At 41.0% G+C, this 15,977-nt stretch overlaps 2 protein-coding genes across 5 annotated transcripts; one reads left to right on the forward strand and one right to left on the reverse strand.

Annotated features, from left to right (window-relative positions):
* The first annotated feature begins 506 nt into the window (after positions 1–506).
* Positions 507–10,495, forward strand: LOC148316704 (ectonucleoside triphosphate diphosphohydrolase 5-like). 2 transcript variants are annotated; one of them, XM_088286120.1, is made up of 15 exons: positions 507–594; positions 2,190–2,380; positions 2,569–2,648; positions 2,729–2,872; positions 4,311–4,386; positions 4,474–4,509; positions 4,605–4,693; positions 5,549–5,622; positions 5,834–5,886; positions 5,963–6,058; positions 6,144–6,302; positions 6,373–6,429; positions 6,502–6,620; positions 7,319–7,467; positions 7,633–10,495. In XM_088286120.1, the coding sequence occupies exons 2-15, from the start codon at positions 2,197–2,199 to the stop codon at positions 7,652–7,654; spliced, it is 1,338 nt and encodes a 445-aa protein (XP_088142246.1). In that variant the 5' UTR covers positions 507–594; positions 2,190–2,196; the 3' UTR covers positions 7,655–10,495. The 2 variants fall into 2 exon arrangements, 1 of the variants encoding a protein (XP_088142246.1); XR_015840143.1 differs by lacking the exon at positions 7,633–10,495 and having other exon boundaries at positions 6,144–6,283; positions 6,349–6,429; positions 7,319–7,466.
* znf410 (zinc finger protein 410) lies at positions 6,431–15,952 on the reverse strand. Of its 3 annotated transcripts, none has more exons than XM_088286119.1 (12): positions 15,811–15,952; positions 15,461–15,533; positions 15,335–15,386; positions 14,577–14,709; positions 13,697–13,888; positions 12,963–13,181; positions 11,184–11,379; positions 10,174–10,355; positions 9,686–9,748; positions 9,452–9,571; positions 7,791–7,892; positions 6,431–7,724 (listed from the first exon to the last, which is right to left on the reverse strand). In XM_088286119.1, the coding sequence occupies exons 3-12, from the start codon at positions 15,365–15,367 to the stop codon at positions 7,627–7,629; spliced, it is 1,338 nt and encodes a 445-aa protein (XP_088142245.1). In that variant the 5' UTR covers positions 15,368–15,386; positions 15,461–15,533; positions 15,811–15,952; the 3' UTR covers positions 6,431–7,626. The 3 variants fall into 3 exon arrangements, with proteins under 3 accessions (XP_088142245.1, XP_088142242.1, XP_088142243.1); XM_088286116.1 differs by having other exon boundaries at positions 9,686–9,775; XM_088286117.1 differs by having other exon boundaries at positions 9,686–9,775; positions 15,461–15,573; positions 15,811–15,935.
* Between the last annotated feature and the right edge of the window lie 25 nt (positions 15,953–15,977).

Below are 15,977 nucleotides of genomic sequence, written 5' to 3' on the forward strand. Positions count from 1 at the left end.
GTATTCTTGATATTTTGTCTGTTTGGAAAGCCTTCAACTGTCGAGTTATAGGACACTCCATCATGTAGATTTGCAAGGCACGCACAAAATTATCAGCCAAATGTTAGAAAGGCTAATCCTTGTTGATGTTTCGTCTTCATTAGTTCATACCATTGAAGTGAGCGTTATTAACATTATAAAATCGATTCTTGCAATTACCTTCCTGCCTTCATTTGTTAACTTCAGTCCTCTTTCCCTACCTTCGATCTTCCATCAAAGTTCATCCGTCCTCCAGCCTTTGAGTCATACCTTTTGTATTTATTTTTTTATTTCCGTCCACTTGCTATTTTTTAAGGTATTTTAGAAGGTTTTATGATTCCATTTTTGGGTATAGCGCATATGACAATAAAACGATTTATGTTTTTTGTTGTTTTTTTTTCGGCAACACGTTTACAATTATTTTACGCACTTAAAAAAAATCGCCACACTCGCCTGCTAAATGTATTCATATTGTGGACTTAGTAAAAAATACATGCTCAAATTAATTGGATTGCCATGACGCCACAGCTGTGCGAATCCGAACCGTTAGTCATCAACACTCAGAACAACATTATGGTGAGCCACAACCGTGTTTGTCCTTGTATAGATCGACTTTCACTACATTAAAAAGCAACTGATAATTCAGCGACATGTGAGAGACAGTTGTGTTTATTCGACAGAGTTTGTTTTTTTCTAGGACTTTTAAGCTTGGGTTTGTTTGGACGTGTGTTCCTTTCGCTAGCATGTCGTCGAGTTAGCTAGCGAAAAGTTGGGAAAAACACAAGTTAGCCGAAGGTTGGAATTGTAGCTTCATTTTCCCTTTTTGTACTTTAATCAGAAGGAAAAAATGTTCGAATGTGCAAGTGAAGTTGTTTTATTAAACAACCGTAACATGGCAGCATACACGTACGCAAAGGTAATCTCTTCTCATGCAGCCAACCCACTGTAATCGCTAGCAATATAATATATCTGTTGTCATATTTTAGATTAAAAAAACATGTTTAAATATTTGTTCTGGCTAAACGTAAATGTGAAATATTACAAATATGTGTGTGCGGTGGGGCTCCGCTGTATGTTTTGTGAAAGCATTCCAGCGCATTAACTTCATTAAAAAAGATTGTAACGAAAGCCATAGAAAAGTGCGACTATAGCGTATGGCAGAGCACTACAATTAATTTAAAGTAAATTAGAAGCAAATATATAATTTCACCAAGCATTTGCAAGCTTAACAGCATAACATGTTAGTGTAAAATGATACACATTTTATTTTAGTTTTAACAGGCATTGCTTAATTTTGCATTAGAAATAAACATGATCAACATAAATGTACATAGATTTTGTCACAGAAATGTGAAAAATCACATTGACAGAAAATTCAAATATGTTAGAAAAAATATTAGCTGTATTAAATGGGGAAAAATAATCAGGAAACTAATCAAGAAAATTCAAAACAGTATGAGATTAGATATTGCACAAGCGCAAATATTAGAAGTAAATAAAAATGAAAAAGCAAAAAATTTGGGAAAAATATGGAAATATGGCAATTTGAATATATTGGAAAAATACAAACTATTTGTGGATGGAAATATCCTAGGTAACACAAACAAGATATTTTCCAAAAATATTAAATGATTTTACCAACCAGTTACTGAATGACAGCTTCAGCCATGGTCAGATGAGTTATTTTATTTTGGTTATTAAAAGGATAAATTTACTCTGTACAAAAAAAAGATACTTAAAACCTCACCTGTACAGTTAAAATGCGTAACTGGATTTGCAATGATTGTCGCAGTCGATCCAACGTCCTCATGTTCCTTTTCCTGATGACAGCATGTTGATTTGACGCGAACACGCTAGGCCATCGCTCCCCCGCAGCTCGTCCTGCTGCCTAATGACAGCTCGTCATTCATGTGCTAATACTAACGGGTTGTCCGCGTCAGAGGTGCTCGAGACGTCAAGCTGACAAACAAATACATCGTGCAAGCAGTAACACTTACAAATAAGAGTAACGAGTGGAATGTAGCTGAATGTAACGGAATTACAATAATGTTTATTAACAATAATACTCAAGTATCCTGAATTTACACTACTCTGACGAGTAAAATGTATCCCAAAAGTGGCATGACTGAGTAAATGTAAATGAGTGTAAGTCATGCATCTCTGGTCCTCAGGGTGAAGATGAAGCTGCTCCTAGTGTTGTTCACACTGGCGGTCGCCGTCGGGTCTCGGGTTTCAGAGCGGATGGATGTCTGTGTCCTCCAGCAACCGCCCAACCACAGCCTCATCGACTACGCGGTGATGTTTGACGCGGGAAGTACGGGGACGCGGATCCACGTCTACGCCTTCATCCGCAACTATGCAGGTCCTCGAACCGCTGTTGTCTTGATGCCTAATACTAAATATTGTAAACACAAATATTAAGTGAACAATACACCAATGTTTAAAGAAAATACAAACATTTAAGAAAGACAAAAATGTTACCACATACATCTGAAAATATACGCTCTCGCTCTCTCTCATGTGTGCATGCGTTCTCATTGCTCGTTGTAGGCGGCCCGCCTGTGTTAGAGAAGGAGAAGTTCCACTCAGTGAAACCTGGTCTTTCAGCGCACATTCACTCTCCTGAGAAGGTGACTTGATGGCTGGATGCAAAAGACTCGGGAGGTCCCGGTCGGTACGAGATGTTCTTATGCATGTGTGTTTTGTGAAGGCAGCACTGTCTGTAAGGACACTTTTGAAGGTGGCCCAGAGCGCGGTGCCTCCTGCACGGTGGAAAAACACTCCGGTGATGCTGAGAGCTACTGCGGGACTTCGAATGATGTCGCCAGACAAAGCCCAAACGCTCCTACGTCAGGTGATGCTCAGGACACTTGACTTTTTTTTGGAACGAGTCCGTAAGTGAACCCGGACAAGAACTGAAGGAACATATCAAGTCCACAAAGCACGCTGGTGCCCCAAATTTGAGCCTCTGACCTCACAACTGTGAGGCGCATGTGATTCATCGCCGTGGTGTCTCCAAACAACAAAATTCGCGACCCAGATGCTGTTAATCGCTGCTAATGGCAAATAAAAAATATGATCAAAAAATGAAAACAAATTTATAAGAAAAAATATTAGACAGTGTAAGCAAAAATGTAGGATGAAACAATATTATAGAAAATAAAAATAGGTTTGCGATTTGAAAAAAATGCAGTTAAATAACTGATGAAAATATTTGTGAGATGGAAAATATAGAATATTGTAAAAAATGTGAAACTTGACAAAATAACAAGAAAGTTCATACCGTCTTTTTTCGCCTTCTTCAGAGTGGCACATAATGGTGTCTTGTGCCAAAATTAAATGAATATAATTAGACCAAAAATTTTGATGAGTTTTTAAAATTACTATTTGAAACAACATTGCTGAAAAAAAATATTACATTAATAAAATAATTTGACAAAGAAAATGGGTGAAAAATATTGGAAGTGTATGTTAAAAAATATCAAAATATTAGAGAAAGGAAATATAAAAAAATAGAAATAATACACACATTTTAAAAAATACAAAGATATTGATCAAAAAACTAAATCTAACAATTGTAGGGCAAAAATACAAACATCTTAAACTATAAGGGGGGAAAGAATATTAAGTACGAGATCAGAAGTCCCCCCCAAAATATTGGATGAAACAATATTGAACAAAGGAAAATAAAAGGATTGGAAAAAGTCCAAAAATGTTACAAAAATCCTCTACCAAAAAGAAAAACATGAATATTTGAGGAAATACAAAAAGTATAATTATTTTACATTAAAATTAAATGAGTAAAATTAGTCAAAAATGAAAAAAAATAAATTGTTTGAAAAGTAAAACAGAATCTTGAAAAAGTATTGTAGCGCATTAAAAACTATTAGAACAAAATTGCAAAATTATTAGATATGAAATCCACCAATATTTCATCCTCTCACCCATTAATATGACACCAAAATATTGAGTGTAAATGAACTGCTTACACGTGACCAAAAAGCTCCAATTTTAGTTTGGCAAGTGCGAGCTTGCGATGTGGAAACATTCTCTTGTAGCAAGTGTGAGCGTGTCAAAGCACAGCGTACAGTGTCAGCAAAGAGCGGCGGTGTTGTCACACTGATGTGTGTTTCATCGTGGCAGATGACGAATAGTAATGAGCGGCCTCGGGGCACCCTGGAAAGAGACTTTATTCATCCTCCTCCTCACTGGGAATTAATTAATCCCACCGTGGATGAGCTGCCATTACACCAGATAACATTTCAATTTCGTCTTTTTTCTTCCTCCTCAAGGTTCTGCGCGTGTTTGACGACTCAACGTTTTTGGTGCCAGATGACAGCGTGGGCATCATGGACGGCACGAGCGAAGGTCGCACTGACCACTCACTTCACATTAAACGAGAGTCGATTAATCGCATTTGAACCTCTTTTTTTTTACCAATATTTTTAAATGTAGGAATCCTGGCGTGGGTAACGGTGAACTTCCTCTCTGGTGCGTTCTATCGCAGCCCGTCTACTGGGACGAGATATTTTTGGCTGGTGTGTGTCCTTTGAAGAGAACATCGAACAGAGAAAACGTGTTTTCAGGTCACCTTCACACGCTCACGAACCAGACGGTGGGAATCTTGGATTTGGGGGGAGCATCCACGCAGATCACCTTCCTGCCCAAAGTCACAGTAAGTCCTATGACGTTGGCCTGACGGATATCTTTTGGCTTTTCGAGACGCATAAGAATTGAACAGTGCAAGTTAAGTGAATAGAGATGGCAGCGATTTGCTAATGGGAGTGAGTGGCTCAAATAAAAATTGCAGACATTTGTTAATTGTAATCACTTAACCATTTTCATGAAGTAATGGATTGTATTAATTATTTATATATATATATATATATATATATATATTTTTTTTTTTTTTTTTTGTAATTATTTTTAAAAATTATTTCTAGTTAATTATTCCATGAGATAAAGTAATAAAGCTTAAATAGAAAATACATAATACACATTTTATTAACCAATTTCTGGAGGGGTGTGTCTAAATTAATGCAACAAATATTGAATATGTTAACAGCAAAAAGCAATAATGCTCAAAATGAGACTTTTCACTGATATGATCGAGTGAATCGAAATAGTTTGTTTGCATTGCAAAATCTGTGATTTTTGTCTTAATTTGCGCGGTCTGGCAGTGCAATGAGACATGACAGCAAACATAACCTCGCTCAGCCTGGAGTCGTTCTGTGCTGCCATCGTGTATAAGTGAGACTGAAAGCTTATTTATTTTTACCCTTGTCCCACATCTTGTGAGCGGAAAGTCTTGCTTTGGGAGGCGGATGTTCCAACTCCGTGCCCTTGACCATCCAATCACAAAGTAATAGTGTCCATGTAGTTTTATTTTATTTTATTTTGACGGGAAAAGAGTCTGCAAGCCGTTTTATTTACATAAAACTGAACTAGCTAGAGTACATCATGCATGACAAGCAAATCAACAAGCGGACAGTTTTTTTGAAGTTGCGTGCGCATGTGTGTTTGTGTGTAGGAATTCAGTTTTGAAAAAGACGATGTTGTCAGAGTGGACATGTTCGACTCCTCCTTTGACTTGTACACTCACAGGTAAACACCACGATGACGAGTCATACACCAATTGAATGCTTTTCACTGTGACAAAAGATTGACAGCTCGAAATGTCACCGACTAGCATTTGGATCACAAACACATCATGCAAACTTTGAAAATGTCACTTGAATGAGTTTTTTTTGGTGAGTCATGGCTTTTCTACTGGCTTGCTTGTTGGTGTTAAAATTCCCGCCTTGTTGTCCCCCAGTTACCTTGGCAACGGACTGATGGCAGCCAGAGTCTCTACGCTGCGAGCTCGTGGTACAGCTTATTTATATTCATTAATTGAAGTCATCGTGAGTAGCAACAAATCACACACTAATCACGTGTCTCGCAGGTACGTCCATTTCCAAAAGTCCATGTCTGCCTAAAAGGTTCCGGGGTGAGTGGAGCTTTGGGGGAGAAACCTACCAAGCGAGCGGAGACCCAGATGGTGAGCTCAATTGAAACAACAAAAGCAACAATGACTTCATTAATGTGATCATTATGCAGGCTCATTGTATGAACGTTGCGTTCAGGCGCATCAGGATACAAGGCGTGTTATGAAGACGTGTTGAAGACAGTCAAAGGGATCGTTCATCCCCCACGTCGTCATCGTCCTGGTCTTGAAGATCAAATGACTCTTTTCTACGCTTTCTCATATTACTTTGACCGCGCGGTGAATGCTCACCTTATCGGTACACACACGCTTTTCTTGTTAGTGTTATGATTTGGATTATGGAGCATGGGACTGTCCGACCATTGCAGACGAGGTCCATGGCGGAAGGGTGGAAGTCAAAGACTTCAAGAGGAGAGCCAAGAAGGGTGAGATGACATCATTATTTTTATTAATAATATTCATAAAATAAGTGATGGCTATGACTTTGTGTTCTTCAGTGTGTAAGGAGGCAAGTGAAGAGGTTTTTCCTGTCAGTCCTTTTCTGTGCCTGGACTTGACGTACATTAGCTGTCTGCTCACGGATGGCTTTGGATTCAAGGACAACACAGCACTGCAGGTAAGCGATCCAAAACAGACGGCAAAAGCTACCAGTGCAATATGTCAGAATGCACACACGCTAGACAAAATCAGAGCTAAGTAGCAAATAGGAAGAAGGGGGGAGCCTCATTCATCACTCAAAATGTGGCATTAAAAATAGATGACAAACGTTTGGATCAAAAGTTACAAAAAAATGGGGAAAATACATTTAAATGAGAAAATTAGGCCTCAAACGTTGCGCAAAATGTTGGGTTTAATCAAATTGGGTAGAAATAAATAAAACAATGCCTCAAATTCCAATGATTGGGTAAAACAAAACTGTGGAAAAGTAGGAATAGACTTAATTTAAAAAAAGGACTGAAAAGCAATGAAAATATGCTGGAAAGATTTTTTTTTTTAAATTAAATACAAATTTTGAAAAATGAGGCCATGGAAGTTACACATTTAAGAAAATTAATTAAAAAAAGCAATTGGGGAAAATGTTGAAAAAGAAGCCTTGATGTACTCAAATTTATAAAACCAAGCCTATATAGTCAAAATGATGACTTATATAATTGAACTCAAAAGTTTACAGACTGACAAACAAAGTAGTTGATGCTGAAAACATTCAAATAAATCTTTTGCGTAACCAAACCAGAAAAATATTTTTTCTGCTTTATTTTAATAAATACAAAAAGGCATTTGAGTCATTTGGTTGTCTGTTTCGTTTGTTGGTAGTTGAGCAAGAAAGTGAAGAATGTGGAAGCAAGTTGGGCTCTGGGCGCTACCTTGCATCACTTTGCAAACCTTCAAATACAGAGAGGAGGCCCACCAGGAAGGCGGAGCTTGGCAAAAAGTCCCCCACTCTTGTTGGCATGTTTGCAGAGGTAAGACAATTATTTTTTAAAAAACCCGTCTTGCATCTTTGGGGTGTTTTTTTTCTTTATACAAATGTTAACCTTTGACACCTTTTCCCGACATAAAAACAAATCAAAATCATCCTCCTGATTGAATATATACAATAGTCCAGTTGTATTTCCACATTTCTACAGCAACGCCACCACGTCGCCGTAGGTAGCGCCCTCTGTCGTCATGGTTACGAGCTGATGTGGAGAAGAGAGGACACTCACGGAGTCTGCGGGACCTGAAAGGGACGGAAACAGGTGGAAGAGGAAGTGGTCCCAACAATGAAAACATCATTGCACCTTACCTGGTGATCTGAGCATGGCGTCCACGCTGGTGGCCATGGCGACCAGGCTGGCACTACTGTCGCCGTCGGCCTCCAGGAGGCTGCTGCGTGTCAGTGCCTCACCTGTCAAACAAATGCAAAGTGGGCCTGCATGGAACATATTCTTGGAAAGAAATTGTTAGGGTTGACTTCCCCTTTAAGGAAAGTGCAGCGTCAACAGTTTGTATATTAAGTTGACGTACCACATTTTTGTCCCTTACCTAATACTTTTTGTGTGAAACCCCCGACAAATGCCCCACGATTGTGCATATGTTCTCCTGCATTAGGTTATCATTTTAAATAAAGCTTTCCTTTGAACAGTAAAGGAAAAACGATCAAGTGTTCGCAGGTGGCAAATGAAATGAAACTTGAGTTTGACAAGTGATTTAAATGGCTCACACAGCTTGTCTGCGGGATGTAATACCCTCTTGTATCTGTCTACTATCATTGTTTCAACCCCCACACGCAGTATAAAATCCAGATTTAAGCACATCTTGTTCAATTAGAGCGTGCATGCTGGAATCTAAGCGCTTATTTCCGGAGCCCGTCTGCCTGCCTCACAATCCCCCCGTGACGCTTTTGTGCCGATAAATAAATTAGCGTGCCAGAAGAAGAGCTCATTTTGATCCCGCGCATGAAAACGCGCATCACCATTTTAAAGTTGATTAGTGCTCATCACAGAGCCAAACCTTCATCCATCCATCCATTTTCTGCCGCTCATCCGGGGTCGGGTCGCGGAGGCAACAGCTTCAGCAGGGAAACCCAGACTTCCCTCTCCCCAGCCACGTCTTCCAGCAATTCCGGAGGAATCCCCAGGCGTTCCCAGGCCAGCCGGGAGACATAATCTCTCCAGCGTGTCCTGGGTCGTCCTCGAGGCCTCCTGCCGGTGGGACATGCCCCGAACACCTCACCAGGGAGGCGTCCAGGAGGCATCCTAATCAGATGCCCGAGCCACCTCATCTGGCTCCTCTCAACGTGGAGGAGCAGTGGCTCGGCACTGAGTCCCAAACTCCTCCCACGCCAGAGTTTTTGCTTCAGCAAACACCGAAGCTGTTTTCCGCTTGGCCAGTCGGTACCTGTCAGCTGCCTCCGGAGTCCCACAGGCCAGAAAGGCCCGATAGCACTCCTTCTTCAGCCTGACGGTATCCCTTACCGCCGGTGTCCACCAGCGGGTTCAGGGGTTGTCGCCACAACGGGCACCGACCTTACGTCCACAGCTTCGATCGGCTGCTTTTACAATGGAGGCACGAAACATGGTCCACTCAGACTCAATGTCCCCCGCCTCCCCCGATACGTGGGCAAAGTTCTGCCGGAGGTGGGAGTTGAAACTCTTTCTGACGGGGATTCTGCCAAGCGTTCCCAGCAGACCCTCACAATACGTTTGGGTCTGCCGGGTCGGACCGGCATCTTCCCCCACCATCGGAGCCAACTCACCACCCGGTGGTGATAAAAAATAAATAAATTCCGCTTCGGAAATCTGTAAAGCGAGGAGAATGGAAAAAAAAGGGCCAAACGAACACGGGAAGTCAAGCGCGGGAAGGTTGGCGTAATTTAAGGGAATAGCTAGACGACCTCGAGCCTGTTGATTGGTGTTACCCCCCCCCCCCTTCAAAAAACGTATGTGCGTGTGTGTGTATAAAAACCTGTTTCCCTGTTTTCAGCTGCGAGGCTCTCTTCCCCGTGGCGTCTCCTTATATGGACATTCCTGCTTCCGGACTGAGAGAACGTCTTCCCGCAGATCCCACATTGGTGTGGCTTCTCGCCTGGGTCACACATGCACACGACACCGTATAGGCAAATAGTCACTCACACCGCACACATACATAATGGGGTTTGGTGTACGTGTAGAAGTGTGTTGGCGCCACTCATTCACTGACCAGAATGAACGAGCATGTGTTTTCTCAGACTGGAATACTCTGCAAAGGAGCGCCCACAACCATCTGCTTCACACACAAAAGGCTTCTCTCCTAAACATATGTACGCACACACACACACACACACAATTCAAAGATGAACAGACACAGTTCAAGTGATGCCCACAGATTCGAGCTTAATTAATAAACACGGATGGAACTAAACGCACTCATTCCTAAAATCTTTCTCAAATTGAAATGAATGGAAATGTAAATTGTCTGTTTCACTCTGTCCGGTCCTGGTGCTACGATACGTGTGTCATAACGATGGACAGTGGCTGCTCTGTTAATCAGTCTCGGGCAGGGGGAGGTGGACCGGATGAGACACCATTAAATAATGTGAAGGTCACACTAAATGAGATGAGTATTCACATCACCAAAGACGCTGAGTGGTCAAATCGCAGCCTCGGCGAGTCAATCATCTCCGACTGTGAGCTTGTGTGTTCGCTCACCGGTGTGCACGCGTTTGTGGTTCTTGAGGTTTCCAGCCGTGGTGAACTTCTTTCCACAGTTGTTCTCCTTGCATACAAAAGGCTTGTCACCACTGTGCGTCCTCATGTGAACCTGAAGACGCTGCAGCACGTAGAAGCTCTTGCCGCAGCCCTCTGCCACGCAGCGGAACATGCGGTCGTTTCTGACAACAAACGATGACGATAAGAGAGACGGACTTGCATTTTCCGGCCAACGCGTCGTTCCAGCACGTGTAATATAAAGAAAGGGATCATTTATAGCTGAATTGTTCTCTTGGTGTTGTGTGAGGCCGTTTATTGCCACAAAGGGGCCGCTAAACATATATTGGACAATTTACAAAACATTGCTTTGTTTATTGTATTGTTATTGCTACGCTCGGGGTGCAAAATCTTAACGATAAGCACCAAGAGGAATCATAATTAGGTGGAGACTTCATTTATTTTGACTTATTAGGGCATGTTTTTGGTTGTCATGGAGAAGTAACAAAAATTCGAATGATCACTGCTATAAACATAAAATATGAATTATGTATGAAATTGACATATTTTCTCTACGTTAATATAAAAATACTTTATGTGAAAGCCATTTCGTTAAACTGTGACTCACACACATTGGAAAAGTCATCATTTTAGAATTATGATCGACTGTTTAATGAAATTTAGAAATTCTGCCCAAAAATTGTACATTTGACCTTTTTCTTAGTTTACAAACATTTTCTTTCCATTTATGTTTCATGTTGCACCTTGTAACCACAAAAGATTAGTACACGTCAATGTACCCTGAAATCAAATAGCAATAAAATTGATTCTATATTATAAATGATACTTTCCAGCTATGTTTCAATTAATTGTAATTATGAGGGATGTTAAAAAGTGACTTAAAAGCATTGCCTAAGATGAGGACAGTTTCTTCTTTTTTTACATTATTTCCTACTGGTCCAAACACATAATGTAACTTTTTCAAATGAAGGCGATGACGTCTAGGCAGTCACCTGTGTGTTTTGAGGTGATACTTGAGGTGAGCAGGCCAGGTGAAGGTCCGGCAGCAACCCTCAAAAGAACAGCGGAGGATCTGCCGGGTGGCGAGGGGGCGCCCGGTCCGAAGTGGCGGCGGCGGCGAGGGTGCCGGCAGCGGCACCGTCTCCGCTCGCTCGTCGCCACCCAAGGGAGAGTCGTGCGTGTGGTCGCCTAGGCAACGGACAAGCCCGTCAGTCACCCACTCAGGACCATATTCTTCATTCAAGCGTGCCGCAATTTGATGAGTAGTACAAGTAAAAGTGGGCAGCGTGACTCATCGTCATGGATGTAAAATTGATTGAGGTTGAGGACGTAGTGATACTTCTAAACCTCGTCTCACTCTCCTCTTCGCGGTGTCTTGGGCCCAAAAACTTCAAGAACTACTTTCCCAAACTTTCTCTGTGATAACACAACTAAGCCGGGAAGCGCTTTTCAAACCTCGCGGGGAGTTCAAAGATGAACTGCGGGACCTTTGGTGTCACTTGTAAATATTTACTTTCCAGGTCGTGATCTCAACAACACGCTGCAGGACACACACGCGTTTATTACTCGAGCATGCGGACGGTCCTACAAATTGGTTGTGATCTTCAGACTTGCGATGAGAGGCGTTGAAAAGTGTTTGAGTCGTCGCTGATTATGCTTCCCACTTCATCTCCTCGCTGACCTCATTCCGCTCGGCTCCGTCTTTCAAGTAAAGTGTGCGTCTTTAAGGCAGCTTTTCCCTTCTAATTTTAGCTCCGCGTTATGTCACGGATACTGTTGCCCAGAAATCGGCAAAATTGTCACTCCATTAGGTAAGCCTGCTCATTACATTCAATAAAAGTTATTTGCAAAGATCGTATATTCATGTATTTAATCCACAAACAAATCTTGGGCTTGTAGGTTGCACATTGTTGTTGCTAAATCAGAGTCAGCCATCAATATCACTGCAGTTATACTAAAAAGTACATTTTCAAAGTGCTATAAAGCAGTTGCTTCTACATTTTTTTTTTTAATAAGACAAATGATAGATGGGTTTGTCTGATTAAATGGGGGGAAAAAATTAGCAACTCAGAAATAGGGAGGGCAGACTCCATTTTGGTTATTTCAAGTGTAAATGTATATTATATATAAAATGTGTATAAGTCCTACTTTCGAAATGGCCACATGCAATAAGCCAGGCTTCCTCTACGCAAAAAAAATAAATAAATACCAGAAATTGATGTTCTGTAAATAATAGGAGACTCAGACGATAAATAGTGCTTCAGCTTGGTTGCCAGTGCATCTGCACTGAAGAATCATCTTTTAAGAATTATTGCTGAACTCCAGGAATGTTTAGAATCAAACTAAATCTCAGGAAAACCAGTCTTTAAAAGATAAGTATCCAGAAAATATAATCATTGCCATATAAATCACCAACCTATAAATCCCACCTAGATTTTATCGCAGCCATAAAACGTACACAACTCACCTGCAAAATCACAACAATAAAGTGAGCCCACTCGAGTGCTCAGTGTCTCAGATAAACCACACACATTTTGAGAGGCAAAAGAATCTTGATCAGACTATTGAATTTGAAATTCCTCTCCTGCATGTGATATTGAAGGAGGGAATGAATTCTATGAGGGACAGGAAGACCGTCATTGAAATTCCTATGCTTCCAATTTCGTCATGCGGAAAGATGGGTAACGCTTGTATCAGACCGGATCATTCAAGGATTGAGAAGCAGTTATCATGAGCGAAAGAAAACCCCCCCCAAAAAACAGCAGCGTTACCGTTGGTGGCGTTGGCCGCTCTGGCATCCTGGCTGGCCTTGGCGTCCCGTGCTAGCTGCGCCCTCGTGGCTGCAATCAGGCTGTCATGGGCAAGCTCCTGCACCCGCAGATACCAGGGGGCGATGCCGTCCAGGCCGTAGTCTCCCGACGAGACGTCGTCGTCGTCGACGCCCGTTCCGTCCGCTGTGAAGATGAGGGACTCTGAGGTGGCCGTGATGCCTGGGACAAAAGGCACAAGTTCATTCTTCAATGAAAACAATCGGGCCTGGAAACCCACCGCAAACAGCAAAATACCGCAAAGTAGGGCTTGACATATTTGAATTAATATTATTATTTTTTATTTTGGGGGGATTTATGCCTCAAACCAATTAAAATTTTAATATAAGATCTAAAATGAAAATATATTTGAATATTCTTAATGGAATTAAGAGTTGAATAGAATATATAGAATAGACTATTAAAGATATGAAAATAAATTATATTAAGAATTTAGAAAATGTTCATATATTAACAATTTCTACTACAGCCGCAACTACCAATTATTTTCATAATTTTTTTTGTTAATTATATTGCTGATTTACTGATAATATAAGATAAACATTATTAGTATCACAAGGTGCAAATTTCCAAATTATAAATATCTTCTCTTAACCAGAGGTAGTTTAATCATATCCTAAATAAATTCAAATGAATTTTGACGAAGTAGGTCATAAGAACATGTGACGTTTGCATACCTTTTGCCAGGTTAAGCAGGACGTATGAAGTGCCATCTGACTGCTGCAGGTCATGGAGGATGGGTGGTGGGCTGGGCGAGGCCCGCTGGTGTGCGACGAGTGTCGACTGCACCGCCAGCGGGCTACGTTCCGGCACACCCCCCAGCTCTGAGAGCGACGAGGAACTCTCCTGTGGGGGGCTCAGTGCTCCATCTGAATAGCAGAGAAAAATTACATCTGAATATGTATGGTTTCTTGTATTTAAAAAAATTTATTAATTTAAAAAAAAAAAAAAGATGGTTTTTCCAGGCAAAATTAAAATCCCAGAAAATTTATATATTTTTTTTCTAGATGAAAAGAAGAGAAAAGATTTTTCTTCACGTTTTATTTTTTTTATTTTCCAGCAAAACTACAAAGAAGAACTTTTTTGTTTTTTGGGAAGGGGAAAAAAAGACCACACTGTCATAATCTACAGTATACATTTAAATATTTAAGTTTTTTTATTTTACAAAATACTTAAATTAAATGGGCAATGGATATTTTGCTGCGTGGTCAATTGCAGGAGCGAGGCCTTCTGGGCCTTCGAATTGGCTATTTTATTGCAATTACAGTTGGTGGGACTTGAAGACGTTACTGTAGCGGGTTAAATTGGTTCACGATTCCAGGTATTTGAACCAGTGACGTGACATAATAAAGCAGCATCTGCGGGGTACGAGCTGGCGCACTTTAATCTTTGCAGAATTTGTACTTGTAGCATTTGCGCAATCCACTGCAAAAATAGCGCTAGGTGGCTAGTTTCTGATCAATGCAAAATAACTACTGTGAATAAAATGTTTAACTACATTAATATTCAAAAGTATCATTTAAAACCATGTGTACACCTAAATGAGTAAAATATGACCTGTGAGCTGCAGGTGTCCACACAGAGAGCTGCCAACCGGGGTCAGCAGCGGTAGGCAGGTATGTTTGGACTCGGGGTCCTCCAGACCCTGGACCAGCGGGATGGACGCGTTCTGGACAAACTGCACCAGCAGCTGTGCGGAGGACAAAATTTCATTATTACAATAAGGAGGACATATTGCACAAATATGAATTTTGTTTTTTCTGTTATGCAACACTATCACCTCTGGGGCTGCAACAAACGATTATTTTGGGAGTGAAATCATGAGTAAAGTTGGCCAGTTTAACAGCTACTACGCTTGTGCGTTGGAGACAGCATCAATATTAAAGTTCTGAGAAAGAAACAGTCTTCATTCGACCAGTATGATTTTGTAAGTCTCTAGATTGCTGTCAAACCAGCTTCACTTTGTCTTCATAACCAGTTCAAACGACTGGTTTTAATGTGTCGATGTAATGAACAGGTAAACGACACTTTTCACGAAAATAAGACAAGAGACGGATGACAACAACTTCATGTTTTCCTTTCGCGTGTGAGCCCTTCCAAAAATGGCGACTGGAAACTAAGCATTGTGGGTAAAACGACAAATTCACGAATGGCAAAGCGCAATTAAGTCAGGTGTTCGTTTCACACACACATTATAACCCAATGTGATCGTGTATGCATGTTATTACGACACATGGGAAGTGTTTAAAACAGTAAATTAAATAACAGAGTAATATAGCCCCCATATTGTTATGGTCACATCTTTATAAAGTTACCTCTGGTTTGGAATCGAGCTCATCGGAAAGCATGAGTCTCGCTGTGTGTCACCTGTGAAGCAAACAAGCGACGATTAGACGCGACATTTTGTCCCCGAATAGAGAGTCTGATACTGATGTCCTAACCTTGAGATGCTAGAATAGGTTCTGTGACGGTCATAAGTTTGTGGTCATCTTGAAGTCGGAAACATAGCCAGAGCTGTAGCGGTAAAACGTTGGCAATACAGATAAAATGTCACCTATAATAACATAACTGCTGGTTACGCATAAAAGTGATGTACGACTACGGAGCTAAACAATCTGAAAACTTTATCAATAAGGGAATACATTATGAATGTTGGGTAGCTCAAGTTGTTAGCCGCGAGCTAATTAGCCACTAACAGAGCAGCAGCTGTCGCGCTGCCATTTGTGAAACATTTTAACACCAACTACGTAAACAGTGAATTAAAATAACACGATAAAGGTCAGTTTTTCACCTCCTATAAAGCGTCGTTGTGTTGACACGGTGGCGGGAGAGGCGTATTTCGTTCGAACAAGAGTGCTAGGGAAGTACTGCTAACTGGTAAGCTAACGGCGTCTACGGCATCTCGGATGGGCAAAATTGTGCAAAAACGTCTCTTCCGCCTACTTCGTCCGCCGTATT

Source organism: Idiotropiscis lumnitzeri, chromosome 21 (genome assembly GCF_059441095.1).
Source record: "Idiotropiscis lumnitzeri isolate Australia: NSW breed Sydney's pygmy pipehorse chromosome 21, RoL_Ilum_1.0, whole genome shotgun sequence".
Classification (NCBI taxonomy): domain Eukaryota; kingdom Metazoa; phylum Chordata; class Actinopteri; order Syngnathiformes; family Syngnathidae; genus Idiotropiscis; species Idiotropiscis lumnitzeri.

Coding starts and splice junctions, on each gene's coding strand:
- LOC148316704 (XM_088286120.1), top strand. CDS start 2,197: ATGAAGCTGCTCCTAGTGTTGTTCACACTGGCGGTCGCCGTCGGGTCT. Junction 4,510..4,604: donor AACGGTGAACTTCCTCTCTG/GTGCGTTCTATC, acceptor ACGTGTTTTCAG/GTCACCTTCACACGCTCACG. Junction 5,887..5,962: donor CTCTACGCTGCGAGCTCGTG/GTACAGCTTATT, acceptor CGTGTCTCGCAG/GTACGTCCATTTCCAAAAGT.
- znf410 (XM_088286116.1), bottom strand. CDS start 15,367: ATGCTTTCCGATGAGCTCGATTCCAAACCAGAG. Junction 13,889..14,576: donor TGGACACCTGCAGCTCACAG/GTCATATTTTAC, acceptor TCTGCTATTCAG/ATGGAGCACTGAGCCCCCCA. Junction 13,182..13,696: donor CCTGCTTAACCTGGCAAAAG/GTATGCAAACGT, acceptor CTTTTGTCCCAG/GCATCACGGCCACCTCAGAG.